This window comes from Chrysemys picta, chromosome 1 (assembly GCF_011386835.1).
Source record: "Chrysemys picta bellii isolate R12L10 chromosome 1, ASM1138683v2, whole genome shotgun sequence".
NCBI classification, from domain to species: domain Eukaryota; kingdom Metazoa; phylum Chordata; order Testudines; family Emydidae; genus Chrysemys; species Chrysemys picta.
The window spans coordinates 215,686,947-215,710,493 of record NC_088791.1 but is presented as its reverse complement, the minus strand read 5'-3'; the positions used below and the strand labels follow the sequence as shown (position 1 = coordinate 215,710,493).

General features: G+C 42.4%; 1 protein-coding gene across 6 annotated transcripts in view; it reads right to left on the bottom strand.

Annotated features, from left to right (window-relative positions):
- RPS6KA3 (ribosomal protein S6 kinase A3) overlaps positions 1-23,547 on the bottom strand; it is a 128,863-nt gene that overhangs the window by 18,973 nt on the left and 86,343 nt on the right. For 5 of the 6 annotated variants that reach the window (XM_005281512.5, XM_042859083.2, XM_024106892.3 and 2 more), the window contains 6 exons: positions 13,410-13,498; positions 13,252-13,316; positions 13,059-13,161; positions 12,561-12,685; positions 11,035-11,160; positions 2,844-2,933 (listed from right to left, as the gene is read on the bottom strand). In XM_005281512.5, coding sequence (XP_005281569.1) covers positions 2,844-2,933; positions 11,035-11,160; positions 12,561-12,685; positions 13,059-13,161; positions 13,252-13,316; positions 13,410-13,498 — 598 coding nt within the window. The remainder of the gene's footprint in view (positions 1-2,843; positions 2,934-11,034; positions 11,161-12,560; positions 12,686-13,058; positions 13,162-13,251; positions 13,317-13,409; positions 13,499-23,547) is intronic. The other variant, XM_005281513.5, reaches the window with a different exon arrangement.

The window sequence follows — 23,547 nt, the reverse complement described above, 5'->3', positions numbered from 1 at the left end:
ATTAATGCCATAGATATAAACTGTGACTTTGCAGAATGAACTATTACTCTAGAAGGAGGCTGAATGTCAAAGTTATAACATGCAATAATAATTCGAGAGATCCATCTTGAGTCTCTTTGGGTGGAGAATGCACATCCTTTGTACCTGTCCTCTGAGAAACTGGAGGCTGTGGGATGAGCGCAAACAGAAAATCTTCCATGGACAAATGAAAGGCTGTAATAGCCACCAAGTGAACCTTGACAGAGCTCATAGTGAGAGTTGATGTCTTTAATTCCAAGAGTTAGTCAAGGATGGTGGAAAGAGAAGAGTGAATGGGAGAGACTTGCTGATGGGTATACAAGTGGTGTACCATACCTAAAGTCTCAGAATTTTCAGATTGGGGTGAAGTGTCTGACCAGCATGCTGAGACAACAGACAGCAATGGGTTGGAAGTCTCATTGGTAGATGAGAAGCAAGTCGAATGAGGTAAGGATACCAAACTCATCTTGGTGCAATTAAAATGACCATGGGACTGGTCTTGTTTGATTTTGTTCAGTAATGGTGTTGGTGGATATGCATAAAGAAGGCCTCTTGTCCACAAGAGGAGGAAGGCATGCCCAGTGACTGAGGGTCATGCTCGAGCAAAATTTCTTTCACTTTTATGTTGATGGTAGTTGCAAAAAGGTCTACCTCTGAAATCCCCAAGTTAAGAATATGTTGCCGAGAGCTTCTGAGTCTAGATTCCATTTGTAATTTTGGGAGAAGTGCCTGCGCAGGTTGTTGGCCATGCTGTTTTGAACAACTAGAAGGTAAGAAGCTGAGAGACTACCTGTCTGGCTATGCACCAATTCCAGAGTTTTATTGTTTCGGCACAGAGTGAAGGAAAAACATGCCCCTCCCTGACAACCGATATAAAACATGCAGGCTATATTGTCTGTCATGATCTTGACTGAACTGATCTGCTCAGAGAAAGGAAGTGAAAGCAAGCATTGCTGGCTGTTCTCATTTCTAGAAGATTGACGTGGAGAAACTGTTCTTGGGATGACCATTTGCCCTGAACTGAGAAGCCCCAGATGTGTCCCCCAACTGAAGGGGGAAGCATCTGATGTTGTCATGATGATAAGGGACTTCTCAATAAACTGGACTCCTGCAGTCTTTGGAAGGGTCCTTTCACCAGCTGAGCGACTGCAGAACCCACTTGGATAGAAACTTGTTTGTTCAGACTGTGCTTGTTTGATATATAGACTATCCTGAGTCATCACTGAAGGTATCGAAGATGTAACCTAGCATTTTGAATTACAACAACACATGCTGACACATGCCCCAATAGCTGAAGACAATTCCTTACTGAGGTTTCAGGGCCGAGCTGAATCCCTGAGATGAGTGTCTTTTGGGTGAGAAATCTGTTGGTAGATAGGTAAGCACTGCCTGTCACCACATCCAGAGAAGCTGCTATGAAATCTATCTGCAGCACTGGTGTCAAAGCAGACTTCTCAAGATTTAGTTGGAGGGCTAGTCTGTGGAATAACAAGATTATTCTTTCTATTGCTGACCATAGTTCTGGATAAGATTGGCCCCTGAGCAACCGAACGTTGAGGTAAGGGAAGACAATTATCTCTAAATGATGAAGGTGGTCAGCTATGACCACCATGATCTCTGAGAATATCCTTGTGGCCGTGGCTGACTACAAAAATGAAGAAACCTCAGTGAACTGCAACATGAAAATTGGCATCTTGACAGTCGACAGTCACAAAGCAATCCACAGAAATGAGAGAGGGGATTATAGCTGTGAGGATCACCATGCTGAATTTCTGCTGTTTCACATAGTTGTTCAGACATCTGAGATCTAATAGCTGTCTATATCCCCCATTCTTTCCTGGACCCAGAAAGTAGTTGAATAAAACCACTTTCCTCTGTGCTGAACTGGAACAAAGGCCTTACTGAAATCCAGGTAGATTAGATCTACATTTCCTTCATCTAAAAAATCAGTTAGCTTGTCAAAGAAGGAGATCTGGTTGGTCCTGCATGATCTACCTTTTGTAAAACCATGTTGCATTTTATCCCAATTACCGTTCACCTGTATACTTTTCCTTGTCACCACATGGTTCACTTATGGTAGTTCCTTCTTAAATGGGCTTACAGCAAGGTTTCTTTATCACTTGCAGCTTGTTCAGACCATAACAGCAAATCTGTTCACTGGCTTAAGCAACTGTGAAGATATTACGCCCACTCTACATTCTTTACACTGAATACCAAATATCATCTAGGGATCGCACCATCATGCCTTAGGTTGGCAGACAGTCAAGTCTCTGTTGGACTGGGCCATGTGTGTGAAGCTATGGAAATGAGCATGGTATAAGAAACTAGATCGAATAGAACATACTCCCGCATAAATCCATATTAGTTCATCTCTTCCCACTTTGAAGAACACCTAATTACTTCTACACCCCTGAAGTGTTTCTGAATGATCACTGTTGGACCTTTATTTATTAACTTTCCCGCCTATCCCTTCCCTTCATCTTGTCTCTTTTACATTATACAGTGACATTTTTCTTTTAACTAGCAATTCCAATCAGATCGTGATTAATATTTTATTGTATATTAATAAACTATCTACTATGTTGAGTGCCTCAAATAAAAATAACTATTTTTAACAATTACCTATTTTAGTTTAAAATTGGATATTGGCAAAAGCATATTAAGACATTTGAAACTGTACCATTTTACTCTTTATATTAGACAAAAGAATATTTTTAGATACATCTAAAACATGCATGTTGTTCTTTGACATAGATACAAAATGAAGAGTGAAAACATTTTTTGTAATACCCTATCAAAGAATGCATCTTTTGGTGTTTACTTACATCTTTAAGGGTAATAATATTTGGATGCTGTCCATAGCGCAGTAGGATTTCAATTTCCTCTGTTGGATCTCTTTTGCTCTTGTCAATAATCTAGAAGACCAAGCAAGTTTGTAAGAATAAATATTTTCTAAACACTGAAGATAGACCGATGTTTTCATTTGTACAAATACACAATCTTCCTCACCAATGTTTACAGGGATGTTGGCTACAATCAAGACTTGGTTCCTTGAGAGGGAGAGGAAAAAATCTTTTGGAAGAATGTGGAAAAGTCTTCAGTTGGATAGGATGCTGGTGATTCTTCAGATCACACTCAATGTGAAGATGGCAGTAAATAATACTTTAACCATCCACTTAATAAAACAAAGCCCCTGACTTTGCATGCGTTACTGAATCCTGGATGGATGACATTCCTGGACTGATTTTAGTATGGTTGTCTCCAACTAGGCACTTGGGACTAGATCTACAAAGGGACTTAATTTTAGGCACCCTGTCACCCAGTGGGATCCACAGACTTGCGTTAGCTACCTACACTCCCTATACAATTCATGAGGAGAGACAGGCACCTAAGAATGGGATCCACATAACCCAGGATGTTGAGTGTGGAGCCACCTAAGTTAGTCAATAAAAATGCTGAGAAGAATGGTAGGTCCTAAGCTCACGCCTCAAAGTGAGTTAGACACCTAACTTCAGGCTGCAGGGAGGTGCCTATCTCCGCTTGGGGGATTCTCAGCCATGCACCTTCTCCTAGTTAGGTGTCCAAGTTGTTCCTTGCAACAAACACCAGAGGAGGTGGTAGTACTGCTCCACCTATCCCCTGATAAGTTTTAGATCTGTGGTTAGAGCATTCACCTAGGATATGGGAGACCCAGGTTAAATTTCTCTGCCTGATGTAGAGAAGGGATCTGAAATTGGGTTTTCCCCCTCCTACGAGAGTACTCTATCCACTGGGCTCTAGGAAATTTTGGGGTGCAGGAGGTCTCAGTCTCTCTATTGAAGCTTTAAGTTTCCACTGTATACAAATAACTGAATATACACTGAGTGAGTGGTTGTTCTATAGCTCAGAGGTTAAAGCACTCTCATAGGAGGGGAGAGACCCATGTTCACATCCCTGCTCCACCTCAGGCAGAGGCAGGATTTGTATCCATGTCTCCCACATTCCAGAGTATCATCCTAACCACTAGGCTATAAGTTATAAGGATGGCACCACCACAACCACCACCACCTGTTTTTTGTGTGTTTAAACCTGATATGAGCATGCCTACTGGATTAAACCCCACAGGTAAGAAAGAAGGGCAGCACCTAGTTTGAGGATCATACTAGGGCTTGGAGCATGCACCCTGGCAGAAACGTAGGCTTTGTTTATAGTGGTGGCACCATGTAAGGTATGTGAAGCTACATGTGATAGTGAAAAGCAGGCTGTGTCCACATTGCATTGCATAACTACATGCAACAGTGAAAGGTTCTGACAGGGGGAAGCAGCAGGCTCACTACTGCTGGAGCCTTTTGCTGCAGCAGAGAAAACTCTGGCAGCTCCCTTCTGCCAGAGCCTTTTGCTGCAGCGGGGAAAGCAGTAGGGAGCTGCCAGAGTCTTTTCCTACTGTCTCCCCACGGCCAGAGACTTTTGCTGCAACAGGGAAAAGCCTGCCAAAGGGAAGGTAGAGGGACACTATACTGCTAAAAAAACCCAGTAGACATAGGAAGCACTGCTGGGGGATGTAGAGAGATGTGTAGGGTATATACCCTAGCGTTCTGGTGTGGCTGTACTCTATTCACCTAAGCAGCTCCTCACCATCTACACTGCTATTTAAGTATCTAGGGGGCTTTAATAGTGGAAATTTAGGCACCTAGGGACTCTAAGCGTCTACAGAGTTAGGCAGCAGCTGAGTGAGAGTTTTGAGGATCTCAGTGATGCCTTCATGTTGGACTTAGGCACCTAAACCCTTTTGTTGATCTAGCCCCAGGTGCAGCACAAGAAGATATAAGACATGTGAAACCAGAAAAGGGAAACCCCTGGGGTTTTCAGTTAAGCATCAGATGCTTATTTGAATCTATCAAAGCCTATGACATTGCCCTACACCAACCATTCCTCCTTTCACAAGCACTGTTTTCCCCTACCTTTTGTCTTCTTGGGGGGGAAGCCTAATGACTTGCTACTCACATTTGGTATAATTGAAAATGTCTGATGGGTTCAGTTTTGCCATTTGCCACTGAAGAAGATAAGCCTGCTCCTCCTCATGATGCACTACTTCCTTTCCTCCCTTCCACCTGAGTTGTGAGGTTTTCCCCAATGTCTCCTCCTCCTTTTTATCTCTTATATCTTTCCTGCACGAGGTTTAGAAGTCATTGCTTCTAGCTGAATCCTTCTTTCCCCCTGCACACTCCACTGCCTTCCTTCCTCATGCTTTCTCTCTGCTTCTTGGAGAAGAGGAGCTCCAGCAGCAGATAGTAATAGCAACAGAGAAGGAGATGAGGCAGTCTGAACAACAGTCCCTAAGGGCTTGGAGAAGGAACAGTAGTGCAAACATTGCTCTATCCCAGCTATTCAGGACAGAGGAAACTACCTGGTAACCCAAGCACAAAAAGTCAGATCTACTCCTGATAGAGTAGACCAAATTCCCAGATAAGTTGATATTAATGAAACAGAAAGCATTTCTGGGGAAAAGCTGGTAAATGTTTTCTTTCATAATTTGAATGTGCTGAATCTGAAAATTATGTTTACCAAGCTGAATGTTGTACTCTAAGGTAAGTAAAAACAAAAAAGAACATGGCTACTGTTGCTAACTTAAAAAAATAAACAGAAAGTACAGGAGAGATATTAAATATCTTTCCTACTAATATCACAGAAGGTACAGCAGAACCAAAATTCAATGAAGATGTCCTGGCAGATGGTTTAATGACTGCCAGTCAGATTTGAAAACACAAGCGCAGGATATGGCACTTTCCCTTAAATGTCGATTTGAAAATGCAAAATCTGACTGGCCAAGTTTTAATGAAAAGCACAGTAACAATAACTCACCATTAACTGAATACAGCTACATGCCTATCATTTGGTTCCCCGCTCATGAAGTTGATACACTGAATACTGTGGTAAAAAAATTTGCACAAGTCACATATTTTTAGTGCTGTCAAGCGATTAAAAAATGAATCGTGATTAATCGCGCTGTTACACAATAGAATACCATTTATTTAAATAATTTTGGATGTTTTCTACATTTTCAAATATATTGATTTCAATTACAACACAGAATACAAAGTGTACAGTGCTCACTTCATTTGATTACAAATATTTTCACTGTAAAAAACAAAATAAATCGTATTTTTCAATTCACCCAATACAAGTATTAGAGATTTCACTACATCATGAAAGCTGAACTTACAAATGTAGGATTCATATGTCCCTTCATGCTTCAACCAACCTTCCAGGAGACATGCGTCCATGTTAATGACGGGTTCTACTTGATAACCATCCAAAGCAGTGTAGACTAATGCATGTTCATTTTCATCATCATGAGTCAGATGCCACCAGCAGAAAGTTGATTTTCTTTTTTGGTGGTTCAGGTTCTGTAGTTTCTGCATTGGAGTGTTGCCCTTTTAAGACTTCTGAAAGCATGCTCCACACCTCGTCCCTCTCAGATTTTGGAACTTGGCACTTCAGATTCTTAAACCTTGGGTCAAGTGCTGTAGCTATCTTTAGAAATTTCACATTGGTATCTTCTTTGCACTTTGTCAAATTTGCAGTGAAAGTATTCTTAAAACAAACAACATGTTATAGCAGTCTCGGATGATGACCCAGCACATGAAATATACGGCAGAGTGCGGGTAAAACAGAGCAGGAGACATACAATTCTCCCCCAAGGAGTTCAGTCACAAATTTAATTCATGCATTTTTTTTTTTTAACAAGCGTCATTGGCATGGAAGCATGTCCTCTGGAACGATGGCCGAAGCATGAAGAAGCATATGAATCTTAGAGCGCATCTGGCACATAAATCTCTTGCGACGCCTGCTACAACAGTGTCATGCGAATGCCTGTTCCCACTTCCAGGTGACAATGTAATTAAGAAGTGGGCAGCGTTATCTCCCATGAAGGTAAACAAACTTATTTCTCTTAACGAATGGCTGAACAAGAAGTAGGACTGAGTGGACTTGTAGGCTCTAAAGTTTTACATTGTTTTGTTTTTGAGTGCAGTTATGTAACAAAAAATCCTACATTTGTAAGTTGCACTTTCATGATAAAGAGATTGCACTACAGTACTTGTATGAGGTGAATTGAAAAAATACGATTTCTTTTGTTTATCATTTTTACAGTGCAAATATTTGTAATAAAAATAATATAAAGTGAGCACTGTACACTTTGTATTCTGTGTGGTAATTGAAATGGATACATTTGAAAATGTAGAAAAACATCCAGAATATTTAATAAATTTCAGTTGGTATGTTATTGTTTAACAGTGCAATTAATTGCAATTTTTTTTAATTGCAATTAATTTTTTTAGTTAATCATGTGAATTAATTGCGATTAATCGACAGCCCTAATTATTTTCAATAGAAACATGTTGATCAAGCACTCTTCCCTGCTCTGATTGACCTAAAATGGACTGTACCAGAATGTAAAGATATCCTGATTACATGCTTAGGAGGTCTACATATATCAGTGAGCTTCCTAAAAATGTTGCGGCAGCATACACAGGATTCTGGACTGTTGAGCATGTAGACTGAAAATGGAATTTCAGGTAGACAAATGATAGAGCATGTAATTTCTGGTAAAAATTATGCAAAAGCTACTCATGCTTACAAGATCACTCTACACGGCAGTGTGGCAACTCTTATTACCACAACTTCTGAGCCATCTATAGCAACACAACAAAAAACTCAAAGAGAAGCTCCTGGATGTTGCAAAATCTGACGCTAAGGAAGATTACAATAACCTAGTGTCTATTCTGTCATCTGCAAGTTTCTGTGACAAGATGCTATCATTTGTGCTGAGCAACATGGACAACCATCCCAATTTGCAGTACTGGTGGTAGTGTGTGTGTGTATCCTCCTCCTCTTCCCCAGAGCTCAATGAGATGGAATTTGGGAGCTTCAGCTGTATGCCTTCAAAAGAATGCTTCTGTTCTTTCACCAATATGAACACACAAATTATGATTGATGGGGATCGGTGTACTTAGCAGAAATGAACCAGCCCCCTCTGGAAGTACTTGAGTTCTACAGAGGCAACTGGGTTGTGGAAGGTTCCAACCACAGATTCAATCAGGTAGACTCAAACCATTCCCAAGCATGGCTCAATGCCACTTGAAAGAAAGGAAGAGGAATTATAGGTATAACAGGAATGGCCTCAGCACTCAGCAGATGGGCTCTCTTGTATCATCTACGTGCCCGAATTGCAGCCCAAACCAGAAAACTGTTCAGTCTTGGGCTTGATGACTAAATGAGTTGCAATGAATCCACACCAGCACAAAAGCAACATGATCATGATGATGAAAATAAAGTATTAATGACACTTCAAAGATTCAAATTATTCACTACCAACACACTGCAAAACATTGCAACAAAGGATTTGGCTACAGAAGCAATTCAGAGGATTCTGCTGAACGCAGATACATCTGGCCAGGAGCAACTGAATAACTTTGTTCAGGAAAGGTTCATGACACCAGAGAAACTAAGTGCCCATAACAAAATACGTGACCCACTGAAAAAAACAAGGGCTCTGATGTTTTCCTTCCTCCATGCAGTTGGAAAAGCAAAGACAAGGTAGTCACAATACAAGTTGACGGTCTCATACTACAGTGTGTAATTAATGCCTATAAATGAGGAAGGATGGTGGATCTGCATAAAATATTGTGTCATGAGCTAATGCCAATTCCTCTTGCTCTTGCTGAGGTAAATGGGCATCTTAAAATTGGAAATAAGTCTGTTATGTTACTCATTTTAACCAGAGACATCCCTTGTCCTCCTGAGAGAACACCTGATAGTACATCCTCTCTGGTGATTGATGGCCAAGCACGTGTAATGGCACAGAGAAAACTTCTTCCATGTTCAACCTTTGGTAACCTTGCAAACATTTTTGTCAAGGCAGTTCTTTATTCTGGACAGCATTTCAGCAGGATTGATGTAACTTCTGACAGGTACAGACAGGATTCTATTAAAGGAATGATATGACAGAAGTGTTCCAAAGCTTCTAAGTTAACTGGAAAAATCACTGAGGACAGATCTGTTCTACTTCCCAACAGCTGGCCAGACTTCTTGGCCTATTCCCAAAATAAGGCTGATCTGCCTTGCTTCTTCTCTGAAGAACTCCTAGCCCATGCTCTGCAAAACAACTGTCACATCTAGAGGGTTCAGAGACAACAGTATAGTTATATCATTAAATCCATTTTTGAACTCAAGCGTGTCGCACATCAGCACAAGACTGATGTTGTTCTTCTCTTAGTGGTACACGATAACAAAATGCCTTGCAACAAGTTGCGGATGAAGGCTGGAACATTAAAAAAACCCTCAAACATTCCTGTGAATACTATTTAAGAGAAGCTTTTGCCTGTGTTTCCTCAAGCAGATATAGAAACAATATTCTCCTTCCATGTTCTGACAGGCTGTGATACTCTTTCCCATATTGCTGGCTACAGCAAGAAAACTGCTTGGACAGTATCCATGGAGAAACATGGACTTCAAAGAAACAGAGAAGGATGATCAATCAGCAGAAAAATTGATCTGCAACATGTACAATTTACCTGATGAGGAGAGCTGCAACAAGGCACAGTGATATTGTTCTCCAAGTGTCGATCACTAGAGGCATGGACCCTAACAAGCGATACATTGCGCTGCAACATCCAAAGAGCTCACTTTCAAGTGGAGTCCGGCAAACTGCAACAATGCCACACTACTCTCACCAGAGAATATGGGTTGGACCAAACACAATGGAGAACTGGTACCCAAGCTAACGTCACTGGAGCAAATCCCTGACAGCTATGCAGAAATTGCTACCAGTGGATGTGTCAAAGGGTGCACATCACAATGTTGTTGCAGCAGAAATGCTGCACTGGGGCCTTTAAATGCAAGGAGTCTGTCAGCACATGTAGGAACTGTTAAATTATGTTTTTTTAAACAATGTGCAAGAAATATAGTAGCTGTTTTTACTGGAATAAAAACCACAGAAAAAATACATTTTCCCTCAAATTTTAATTAAATTTTGAACTTAATTTAGAAAGTGAAATATTCAACATTCAGCTTGGTAATCATTTATTTCAGATTCAGTGCATTCAAATTATGAAAGATAATTTGTTTACCTACTTTCCCCCCCAAATGCTTCTTACATCTTATTTTACAGAAAATGTATCCAGTTTATGACTAAAACCAGACTGCTGGCAAGTAAACAAATACCTCTGTTGGAATTCAAGGGTCCTTGTGAGTAACCTATATATCAGACTATATGAGTGTGAAACCAAAATAGAACCATTCAGACGTTTGGACAGAATTGTTCAATAATTCTAAAAAGTAAATTGCTTCAAAATATAACAAAGATTTTAAAAAAGTTTGCCAAACTCTGTTCCTGCTTTGCCATTTACACAGATTTCCCCATTGGTAAGACAAATTTTATTGCCCTTTATTCATTATAGTAACATTTTTGAAATTTAGATCTGATTCACTTAGCTTCCCTTAGTGCTTTTAAACATACATTAAAAACCTTGTTAAAATATTAATGATTTAAACCAAGGAAATGCAGAGTTGAGGTTCCCTCTGGAAAAAAACAAACAAACAGCCAGTGGTACTAACCTACACAACCAGCACAGCTAGGAACAGGGATTTATGTAATTATATATATATGTACTTTGGAACTAAAAGAAACAATTATCTAATCATTGTAATTTTTGTATATAATGCATAGTAATAATATACTTAGTAATAATGCTTAGTAATGCAGTCTCCTTGGTGTATATTCTCTCCCAGAAGCATGTATGTAATAGAGTTAGATAGGTGTTTCATGGGGAACATTAAAAAAAATAAAATAGCAACAAAACATGACATTTAATGAATATGTGACATTTGCATTCACAATTTTTTCTATTCATTTAAAAAGAAAACAATTTTCTATTTTGTTTATGGTAGATACATTTAAGCTAACATTGACCTATGAGTGTAAATTCTGAAAATATGATTTTGTTAGCAATTAAGAGTTTTTTTAACAGTGGTTACCTTAACTGCATATTCCATATTCGTAGCTTTATGTATACATCTCTTGCAGATAGAATAAGAACCAACCCCAATGTCTTCTTTTACTTCATATCCATCAGTAAACTGAATGCTGTTCCTGTGCAACTGCTACCAAAATATTATTATTAATTGCTGATTACTTTAAAAATATTCATCATCTACATTACAAATCAATTGGAACTAGAAACATTTGTTCCCTATAGTTTTTTAAATTGATAATCTTAGGTCAAAATCTTTTCGAAATCCCATAACCATCTGTTTGAAGAAGATATATTATAAATCATATAAACCCCATCCATTTATAGCATATCATTCTATGACAAATCTACGTTTGGGATTCCTGCTCTATTAATTTAAACAAATAATATGAAACAGAAAACAGATCAGAAGTCTTCCCATTAATCTTAATAAATACCATTTTTTCTGGTCTCATCTGCCAAAAAATGAATAAGGTAATTTTTTTTTTTTTTTTTTTTTGCAAGTGCAGTGCTCAGTATGAGAAATTTAGACACAGTGAATACAATCAAATTCACTGGGAATTGTAGGCATCAGTAGGAATGGAAGTAGAAGTGTCATCTGAGTCTGGGGATAAAAGGCAGAATGAGTGACTGTCAGCCTGTTTTGCATGGTAAGGAAATGGCATTTTGATACAGGGAAGCAGTAGGGGAGTTTGTGCAAAGGATGCCTAACTTTAGCAGGAAGCCATCTGGGTATCCTGCAGACATGTAAAGGGGAAATAAGCACATGAAATAAGAATGAGGAAGTGGTTGAAGGGGTACAGAGGAAAGGGAGCAGAGAAGTTTTGAGAAATGTTTACAAGATGAGGAAGCAGTACAGAGAACTCCATCTGCAAGTTTGTGCAAAGAAAAGAGACCACAGCAGAAGTTGCAGAAAAACTGTTGGCGGAGATTCAGGACTGAAGGGCAATAAGCAGCATAAACTCCAAGAGACTACATGGCCCCAACTCTATTATACTCCCCACCATATTTCAGAGGGGTTTTGCTACATAGTATGAACCCAATGTTTATCCTATAAAACAGAGGAAAATGATCTACATGCAATTTTTTTTTTAATAAAGAGTGACTTTATAAAGAAAATGTAAAACATTTTCAAAATGTTAATCCTGGATTATTCAGATATTTGAGCAGTCATTATGGCTCAGATGCTAAAATGCTTGCTTTTTAGGGGTCAAAACCCATGCCTGATCACACCCAATGTATAGAAGCAGTAGGTTCTGCACTGTCAAGGTGCTGTTCTTTGGATAAAATAATTTGAGGTGTATTTTTCTTGTCTTTAGTTGATGAAGTTTTCATGACACTTCACGAAGAACAACAGAGGATAAACCCCAGTCTTACAGTACTATTAATATCAGTCTAATTATTATAAAGTGTTTTCAGGTATCTTGTTTACGAAAGGCATGACAAAGCTACATGTTATTTTATACAAAGGAAACTCATTTTTAAATTTGTTTTCATACATTATGTTTATTCTTAAGTAATTGCACTCACCTGAACAATTGAATGAACCCCAACTGTCTGCATTGCCTGGCTTTCATCATCTGATGCAATAGCAACGAAACTGAATCCCCGAAAAAGCTGATGTGCATTAGCACTAGGTGGAATACCAGGCGAATCTGAAAAACAGAACAAATGTCTTCAAGAAGACTTCTTGCCAATTTATTCAAAAAATCCCAAAGCAGTAAGTAATCAGAATTCCTAATATGCACTGAATAAAAATGAGCATAAAATCATAGTTTTAACACTGGAAAAGAATTTTACACTATAAACCGGTTTGGAGATTGTTAATTACATAAAGTATTTTTGCATCCTCATTATACAAATGCACAAGTAATGAACTGCTGTTCATATCACCTACAGGCTTATATAAAATCTTTCATATAATGTAGTCAGTCAAATCTACTCCGATAGAAGACAATTTATGAAAATTAAAATGACAAAGTTTCTTCTACTTTTGAATACTTAAATTACAGTTAATTATTCTCTCACCTTTCGGTGTTTTTGCTGTAAATTCAGGATCAAAATAAAATGTATCCTCCGGCCTGCCAGTTGCAGGTTTAAAAGGTGGATGAATTTCTCTTCTGTATAATTTCTAAAGAGAAGGCAGCAGTGAAAGTGAATTAAAAATAATTATAACAATTATAATTTCCTTATAAAGAAGCTCTTTTACTAAACTACTCACATTCCAGTCTATTGTGGAGAAAAAGAAATGCCTCTTAATTTCTTCAACTCCATCTGGACCTGCCCCTATTATAAAAAAAGAAAAAAGGCTGTGAATAATAGTTTATTTACTGTGAAGAACTAATAGCTGAAATAATTATTTTTGTATGAGTATTTTACCTAATCTGTTTGCAGGGTTTCGTTTGAAGAGCATTCGGAGAAGACTCTGTGCTTCAGGACTTAAAAATTGGGGCATTCCAAGTTTGGCTCTATACAACAAAAACACATTAATAGCATACACATGCTTTTAGGCAAGAATCAACTATTTACTTTTTTTCTAGTCCTTCACTCTAACCACATCAGGCAAGTTAATTGATAATTTGGCTTCAGACATCAGAAACAAAATAAAGTGCTGTCAATCATGTAGACATATAATCTCAAACTTCCCTATTCCAGGAGTGTAATATTTCAAGTACTGGACCAGGAACATAAGAGGCCGAGGTAGTAGGAAGGAAAGTAGGTGTTGATGAAAAGGCTTACATTTAGTTGTTTTTTGTAGTCAACTGTTACCAGTCTATGGCAAGTAAGCCAGTCTCCTTGACAAAGAGAAAAGCAGTCTTGGGAGGAAGTCTGATCTAAGAAAATGGCCAAAATTTGGGATGCAATTTAAATATCCATGTAGTACTGCAGGCAGGAACTGCTGAGTTAGAAGACACAAGTAGGACATATCCTGAGACCATTAGAAAAACACTGAATGCTCCCCTCACGGCAAAGAGGCAGACAAGTAGGTGGTAAGAAAAAGCAGTATCTGGTATAATAGTGGATGTCTAATATCCACCACGATCAGAGTTTGGAAAGAGACCATTTGTCATGTACGTGTCTAATTCTTTTCCCCTCATTTCACCAGTTTGTCAAGTCCTGCCTCATTTTCAAAATGAAAAACTGGAATACATGACAGTAAAGGGAAAGATGTGAAGACAAATGGTATTTAGCCCTCTATTTTAGAGTCATCCTTCCTGCCCCCATGACCTCTTATGGTAATGTTCTTGACAACACAGACCTGGGAATTTTTTTTGGGGGGAGGGGGGGATTTATTACCCCATTTCAAGTTAACTTATTTCTTGCATCTCTTCTTGTCCTCCTTCTGGGTTTTTGGTTTTGACTTTTCTGTATTTTTATTTTCTCACACTATCCCAAGTTTCTCACACTACCTTTCTTCTCCCATCTAATGGTGCACACACATTTATCACATCTCAATCTATACCCTCCTTTTTCATCAGATACTGTGGTGATGGGCATGGTGAAAGAGACTGGGATCAGTTACCTACTGTAACTATGGTTCTTCGAGATGTGATGCAGATGTGTATTCCAAATAGGTGAGTATGCGCCCTGCTCATTGGAGACTTTTGCCTAGTAGTACCTGTAGAGGGGCGGTGCTTGGACCTCATGCCTTTAGCCCCTCCCCTGGCTATATGAGGCAGTGCTGCCAGACCCCCTTCAGTTCCTTTGTACCAAATGTCCAGGGGAAGACTGATGCAAAGGGGATCGAGGGTGGGTCATGGAATACATGTCTGCATCACATCTCAAAGAACCACAGATACAGTAAGTAACAGTTTCTTTTCTTTGAGCAGATGCAGATGTGTATTCCAAGTAGGTGACTAGCGAGCAGTACTTCCATCTGTAGGCGGGTTTTGGAGGTTACCGACATTAGCGTCTGCTCTGGAAGAAGCAGAGATCACGTAATGGTCCGTAAATGTATGTACAGATGACTATGTGGCCACCCTACAAATGTCTAATATGGAAATGTCATTGAGGAATGTCACCATTACCTGCGCTCTCATTGAATGTGCCCATATCTGCTGAGGCGATGTAGCCAACACTATCTCGTACGCAGTCTTGATACAAGACGTTATCCAGCTAGAGATGGTCTGCACAGAGACTGCTTGACCCTTCATGAGGTCTGCATATGATAGGAACAGGTGACACGAAGCATGAAACTGTTCAGTCCTGTTCAAAAAAAGCTAGACCAGTGGTTCTCAACCTGTGGTCCAATCAGCACAAAGCTGCGGCCCATGTGACATTCTCAGGGCCATACAGGTAGTATTGGATGCGTCCCACAATGGTAAAAAGGTTGAGAACCACTGGGCTAGACAGCGTCTATCATCTAACTTATGGAAGCGTTGTTCCTCCAGGGAGGAATGCGGCTTAGGGAAAAATACAGGCAAGTACACAGCTTGGTTCAAATGAAACTGAGAGACCACCTTGGATACAAGTTTCAGATGTGGCCGGAGCGTAACCTTGTCCTTGGAGAACTGTAAGGAGGCCCAGTCATCAGGGCTTGTAACTCACACCCCCTCCTGGCACAGGTAATGGCTATCAAGAAGGCAGTTTTATGAGACAAGAGGGGCAGTGGTCAGGAAGCAAGGGGCTCGAATGGAGTCTCCATTAGAGCTGCTAAGACCATATTCAGGTCCCACGAGGGGACTAGCTCTTGGACTGGAGGATGCAGGGAGAGAACTCCTTTCAGAAATCTTATCACCACTGCATTGGAGAAAGTGGATTTCCCTTAGATAGGTGGATGAAATGCCAATATTGCTGCCAAGTATACTCTGTGAGAACTGAGTGCTAATTCAAATTCGTGAAGGTGTAGCAGGTAATCCAAGATGTCCTGGATAGAACTCTCCACTGGATGGGTCCCACAGACCAAGGACCACACAGAAAACCTCTTCTACTTTGCCAAGTAGGCGTTCTAGTGGAAGGCTTCTTACTGTTAAATAGGACCTGTTGGACAGCCTCGAGCAGTGCTCTTACTCCTTGTTCAGTCATGCAGCAGCCACTCCGTAAGGTGCAGGGAGCTGATCGCTGGATGCAGAGTGCAGCCGCAGTCACGTGTGAGGTCAGGAAGGAGAAGTAGCAGCAGCATGGGAGGCTGAACTGACAGGGTGAGAACCAGCACTGCTTTGGCCATGTCAGGGCAATCAGGATAAGCCTGGTTCGATCTGCCTTGAGCTTGGTGATGGCCTGGGGAATGATCAGGATAGGAGGGAATGCGTACAGCACAATCAACTGCCAGTTGCAAAGGAAAGCATCAGAGAGGGAGCCTGAGCTGAGCTCCTTCCGAGAGCAGAATAGATGACACTTCCTATTTTCCCTCATCGCAAAGAGGTTGATAGTGGAGCTGTCCTTCAGATGGTTTTCACAATGTGGGGTCTCTAACTTCAGGGACCATTTATGGCTCGGAGAGAAAAACCTGACATGATCTGTGAGGCGATTCTGGACTCCTGGTAAGTGGACAGCTATCAGGGTGATGTCCTCTTTGATGTAGAATTGCACAGGTTGATTGCCTATAGGCAGAATGATCTGGAGTGGACTCTCCCTTGTTTATTCACATAGTACACCATGGCAGTATTGTCGGTGAGTATGTGAACCACTGAATGCCTGCTGCGGTCCTGGAAGGCACGTTATGTCCATTGTGGATGACCCTAAGCTCCAGCACGCTGATGTGGAGCAAGGTTTCCTGTTCCAACCACAGGCCCTGCACCCTTGAAGACTTCAGATGCGCTCCCTAATCGAGAAGGAACATGGTAACTACTGAGTTGGTTAAAGAAGGCCGAGTGAAGGGGACCCCTTGGCACACACTGCATAGGGACTCCCACCAGTGCAAGGACTCCAGGACTGATGGAGGAAGGAAAACCAACCTGTCCAAAGAATGCAGGGCAGGGAGGTAAGCCATCCTGAGTCACATCTGAAGAGAGCGAAGATGCAACCTGGAGAGTTGTACCACCTAGGTGCAAGGGAACACGTGGCCCAAATGCAACCGTTGTGGATGGTTGTGATTGCAAACAGAGGCATAGCTGTCAAATGGCCTGGAAGTGGTCAGTCAGCCACAGCACCATTCACTTCATGGAATCTAATAGGGCCCCAATTAATTCTATTTGCTGAATGGGAGCCAAGGTCGACTTCACAGTGTTTAGAATGAGTCACCAACGGTTGAGTAAACATAGTGTAGTATTCATGTGGGTGAGAACCTCCTCTCTGGAGCTGCTCTTTAGCAACCGGTTGTCGAGATAAGGGAAGATATAGATTTCCATCCTCCTGACGTACACCATGACCACCGCCATGCATTTGGTGAAGACTCAGAGAAGAAGAGGCACCAAATGGTAGAATATTGTTCTGAAAGTGGCAGTCCCCTACCATGAAGCAAAGAAACTTCCTGTGGCTCAGTAGAATGGCCACATGGAAGTAAGCATCTTGACTGTCCAGAGCAGCTAATCAGTCATTCTGAGACAAAGCAGGGAGGATAACTGATAGGAATGACCATGCGGAACCTTATGTATTTCATGAATTTGTTGAGTCATCAGAGGTCGAGGATGGGCCTCATCCCACCCTTTTATTTTGGTACCAGGAAATACTGAGAGGAGAACCTGTGACCCAGGTGTTCTCATGGAACTTCCTCCACCACTCCGAACTCTAGCAGTGAGCAAAGAGCAGTGTCTTGGGAAACGAGTCCCTGAAAAGGTCTGGGGAAGGATTTGGGGAGGGGGCATGGAGCAAAACTGGATGGCATAGCCCAATCTGACAGTGTCTAGGACCCAGCTGTCGGAAGTAATTGAGACCCATTGTAAAAGCAGGCCAGCCTGTTTCCAAAGGAATGGGAGGATGAAGAGGAAGGATGAACAACAACAACTGGAACACCACTCTGGACCGAGTCAAAATTGGTGCTTAACAGGCGCTGAGGGAGGGTGCGCAGACCGGCCAGGCCCCAAGCTCGAATGCTTCCTCCTGTCAGAGCTATCCCTCTTCCTGGGGTAATCTCACTGTTTTAGGGGGAGGGCTGCACAAAATGATGCTGCATCCTGCATGGCTATTATTGTTACACCCTGTAGTGGCATCTCTGCATGGGTGGCATGTACACCCCCAGACACCTTACGGTAGCACTTGAATCCTTAAAGGAATGCAAGGTTTCAGCAGTCTTGTTCGAAAACAAGATTTGGCCACCGAAAGGGACAAGTCCTCCATCATTTGCTGGACATCCAGCATGATCTCCGAGTTCTGTAGCCAGGCAGCCCTCCTCATAGTAATCTGAGGCCATCGCCCTGGCTGACATGTCTGCAACATCAAGGGCAGGTTGCAAAGACGTTTTAGCCACCAAGCAGCCCTCAGCAACAAATGCCTGAAATTCATCACAGGAAGCCGTAGGCAACTGTGGGCACCTGATCTGCAGCCACCAATGCACCATGAGCAGGCGATCTCACTTTTGACTTGGACAATGAGCAAGGCCTCCGAGAGCAAGGAGCTTCCCACTAAGCCCAAGGGGGCCACTGGGATGGGTAAGGCATTGGTGGCCAATAGGTGCCAGGCCCGGAGCCTCCAACCCTGCCACGGGGCACATGCCAACCCGGTAGCCGTACTAGTCTACTGATGGCCTTTAGACTTCCTCCGGCAAAGCAGAGCAAAAGGACCCCGATTCTGAGGGAGGTAGCCAACAAGCTATCCAACTCATCTGTGACACAAAGAATTGGCTCTCCCAATGTAGTCAGCACCATCAGTGCTGAAACATCAGTGCTGCAGGCAAGGTCGGCCCCGGTGCAAACACTGGTACCAGAGCACCTCCATCCTGGGGGACAGCAACAACCTTGACAGAACCATCTGCAGCGTCAATTGCGTTGGTGTGGAGGAAGAACCCTGTACTGAAAAACTTTGTACTGGTTCCAGTACAGTGTTCATACCAACCCCCAGGAGGGGGGCTTCCTGGTGCAGTGACGAAGGGCATGAGAGTTCAATGGCATGCTCCAACTGGGGTGGGGAGGGTCCATCGTGGGCACCAGCCTTGCAAAATCTTAGAACAGCAGCAAAGACAGGACTGAAAGGTAGAGTAGGTCTGCTGACATCACAGACACTGTTGGCACCGATATTATTCCTGCCAGTACTGGACTCAATACACACCTGGAGGCTGGAACTGGAGTCGATGGTAGGAGATGTCTGCCCTCTCTACCCTGTACCAAGGGGGGCTCAGAGGAACCTGTGCCATTCCACACACCAGAGCCAACCCCTTGCCGGTCTGCACTCTTCCTAGGGCAGGCAGAAGAGTCACCCCGGGACTTGCACTGCTCACAAAAGAGTCACCCCGGGACTTGCACTGCTCACAACTGGCCTTTGAAACCTCTTCTTTAGCACCAATGACAGAAAACTACTCCTGCACCTCTTTGAAGGCCCCTGACCTGCAATGGGAGGCAGTAGTACTTTCCGAACTGGAAGGCGATCTGTGGCCTGAGAAAGGCCTCGGTACCGAGTCAGGCTTCAAGGCCTGTTCAAGCAAGTGTTGCTTGAGGGGAAGGTCTCATGCCATCTGAGTCATCTTTTTAAATGATCTACAGATTGAACAGCACAGGTGGACTTTGCCAAGGCAGAGCAAGCACCTCCTGTGGGGTCACTGTTAGGAATTCCCAATCCACATGAAGGGCAATTCTTGAATGCTGGTGAGGGCATCACCAGGGAGCACTACCACTATACTATAGTCTAAAACTTTTACTCTAACACTAACTAACTAACTTGACTATATACAACAAAACTAGGCTAAGAGGATGAAGTGCAAAGTTATGAAATGATAGCCATACAGAGCTCTGACTCCAGGTGACGGGCAGTGAGAAGGAACCGGGGGGTGGGAGGGAAATGAGGGTTTGAGGCAGTGCTGTCTCATATAGCCAACGGAGGGGCTAAAGGAACGAGGGCTGCCCCTCTACGGATACTGCTAGGTAAAAGGCTCTGGCAAGCGAGGTGCACAAACGCCTACTTGAAATACACGTCTACATCTGTTCGAAGAAGAAAGATACAATTTCCTTCCCCCCCTCCCTTAACCTGTCTCCCCATCACATCCCAAAGTTTCTTCCATTCCTCTACACTTCCACAAGGATCCACAACACAGACTACAAGAGGGTATCCAACTTCCCTCTATTCTGAGCAAGAGGTGCCATCAGCCAAGCTACTTGCAAGAGAGTGCCATCTCCCTACTACCTCATCACACACCATTAATCAGGTCCTTAGTAAGTTACCAAATTTCCCATCTCCTCCTGCGCAGCAGAAGTTGGAGAAAAATCTCTTCTTTCTCTATTGGCTCTTCAATATTGTAGTACCCATTATGAAAAAGATCAGTTGACTGGTGATGATGGTGCCTGATCATCAGCTACTCCTCTGGTGATCATGAATCTCTAGTAGTTACATTCTCACATGTGCAGTTTCTATGCAGTGCCTTTCACTGCATTCATTCTACAAGATATCATTTCCATTCATGGCTGAACATCAGTTGAGCAGGAGCAGGGCGCTGCTGCCTGACGGCTGCTGAAGGACAGCCATGTGGACTTGTAGCACAAGAGAGCTATTTGGAGGCCACAGACCAGGAGACCGGATGTGTTGGGATTATATTGAAAGATTAAAAATTCCTTTTTAAATAGATAATCATCCAAGACAGCTCCTCAAACTAGAACGTGAGGCTTGGTCTACACTACAAAATTAGGTCAACGTAAGGCAGCTTACATCAACATAATCATGTCAGTGTCTACACTAGAATGCTGCTTCCACTGAAGTAAATGGCCTGCTACACCAACATGACTCCATCTCCATGAGAGGCATAGCACTTATGTCGGTGTAGTTAGGGCGATGCAGTATTACTTACTTCAGCTGTTGGCTGTCATTCTTGTCAATTTCACAACTGTCTCTGGCTCAGAGCAGCAGCAGGGCTTGCAGCTGGAGATGTGAAATTGACAAAAATGTCAATTTCACTGCTGGTAGACTCCCTGCTGTGAAACTGATCCTGGTGCTGGGCTCACAGCTGGAGCCCCAACCACCTACCCTGGGATGACAGCCCAAGTTATGAGCCTGGCATGGGGCTCAATTTTACAGCACAGAGTCTACCAGCAGTGAAATTGATATTCTTGTCAATTTCAGGGCTCCAGTTGGGAGCCTGGGCTGCTGCTTTGAGGTGCAGGCAGCTGTGAAATTGACAAGAATTTCAATTTCACTGCTGGTAGGCTCCTTGAGCCCATGCCAGGCTCACAGCTCAAACTGTCACCTTGGGGCGGGTGTGGGGCTCCTGCTGTGAACCCTGTGCAGCTGTCAGTGCTCCTCCTTCTGTCAGTGCAAGCACACCACCGACAGGAGGGTAGTGTGGACAGCAATAGCCAATTGAAGGCTGTAGGTTGATCTAAATTAAGTCGACCTAATTTTGTAGTGTAGACCAGCCCTAACTATGGCAAATCAGGATGGGAGATTGACTGCTTTGCGAGAACCAAATCTATGCCTAAAAGCAGAGGTGTCACTGATCTTCTGGAGAAGGAGCTCAATGGATAAAGAGAGAGAATCCAGTTGAAACTCCAGAGTTTTTGCATCTACCAGAGTAAGTAGTGGATCCAACTACTGTAGTTGCAGGACATAACTCCCTTTCCTTAAATTGCAGCGACTAGGACTGTCATTGCTTATTTTCTGTTATGGCAGAGGACCCTTCTCTAAATCCTCAATTGGCCACTGCAGAAAGCAAAAATGACTACTGTCAATGGAGAGTTTCTAGGTTATACAGCTGCATGAGTGACCGCAATCTTGTCTCCTGTTGCTAATGGGTGAAGACAAATCCTACACAAAAGCACTGGATAGGAAAAGAGCTGCATAAAAAATTAATCTCATTACTGCAAACTATGATTCCTTCAAATGACAAAACTTCTCAATTTTAAACAAACAAACAAAAAAACTTTCTTGGTCCTGTCTTGAAAGCAAAGTACCCAAACAAATGTAAGTGCGCTGTAGGAAGAGTGCATTGCGTGTGAATTTAAGGGGAAGAGGAGGGAGTAGTGAAGTTATGTGCCTTAAACAGTGCACAGTGGAACATGTGTTTAGTAAACCATTCCCACAAATGGTAAATGGTTCTAAGAGTATTTGGGGAAGAGACACATGAGACAGTTCAGTACTACATTTCTTTATTTTATATCACATTTTTGTACAATAATCCCAATTAAACAATATAGTTTCAAAACTGAAATTAAAATCTAGAAGATGAAAAAAATAACAGTATAGGCAAGGGAGAAAAGATGTGTGCTCAGATGAGATATGAAAATAGTTGGAGAGTCAATTAGCTAGAAAGACATAGGCAGGTTGTTTCACATGGCAAAGTACAGAGAAGACACTTGCACCAACTGAAGAAAGACTGCACTGAAGGATAGAGAGAACTCCTATGTGGATAAGCAGAGTAAAGGATGTAAAGATGTGGTATCTGAGAGATAGGCAGAAACAAAGCCACAGTTTTAAAAAATGAGGTGGGAAATTTGAATTGGCTCCTGACATTTATGGGGGGAAAGCAACTGTCTCAGGCTGGCCATGATGTATGGTTTTGTGCTTCTTGTACACATGATACTCCTGGGGGAATTACCATTAAAAAATTAAAAACTCTGTGCACAACAGTTTACAATTCTGCAAAATTCTGCATAGTTTATTTGTCAAAATAATACTATACAATCACACCAGTTTCAATTATTTTGGCAATTTATTTCAAAATATAGCAGCAACTATATACGGCCAGTCTACACTACCAGCTAAGTCGGCACCACTGTGATAGATGCAGCAGTGTCAATTAAGTGGATCTGGCGAAGACACGCTAAATCGATGGGAGAGCGCTTTCCTATTGATGTCTGCACTCTACCTCCCCAAGAGACGGAAGCTATGTCGACGGGAGAGTGTCTCCCATCAACATAGCATGGTGTAGACACTGCTATAAGTCAACCCAAGTTACGTCAACTTCAGTTACATAACTTATGTAACTCAACTAATGTGACTTAGATCGACCTACAGCATTAGTGTAGACCAGCCTGATGTCTGTAACAATACGGACAAAAAATTCCTCTAGGAGTAGAGTTAAGGAAAACCCTAAGACAACTCAGTTCCTGTTTCTCTCTCCCCACCCCCCAGAGCCCAGCAGGGGGGCCAGGCCAGACATCCACACCCCTCCTCCCAGAGCCTAGCTGCAGGGTGACTTGCATGCACCTCCTCCCCACCAGAGCCCAGCTACAGGCCCCCCAGCCAGATACCTGCACACCCTACCTCCCAGAACCCAGCTGCGGTACCCCTCCCCAGCCCGGACACTCACACTCCCTCCCCCGCCAGAGCCCAGGGATCCAGAGGGAGAAACAGCCTGATGTTGGGTCCCGGGCTTATATGGAGTTTCATGCACACTGCCTCCTTCCTTTAGGGTGTGCGGGGAACTGCAGCTGCCCAGTAGCCTCCAGCTCCCTTCCCCGCCCCCGGCAGCGTCATCTACTTGCAAGTGGGCTCTGCT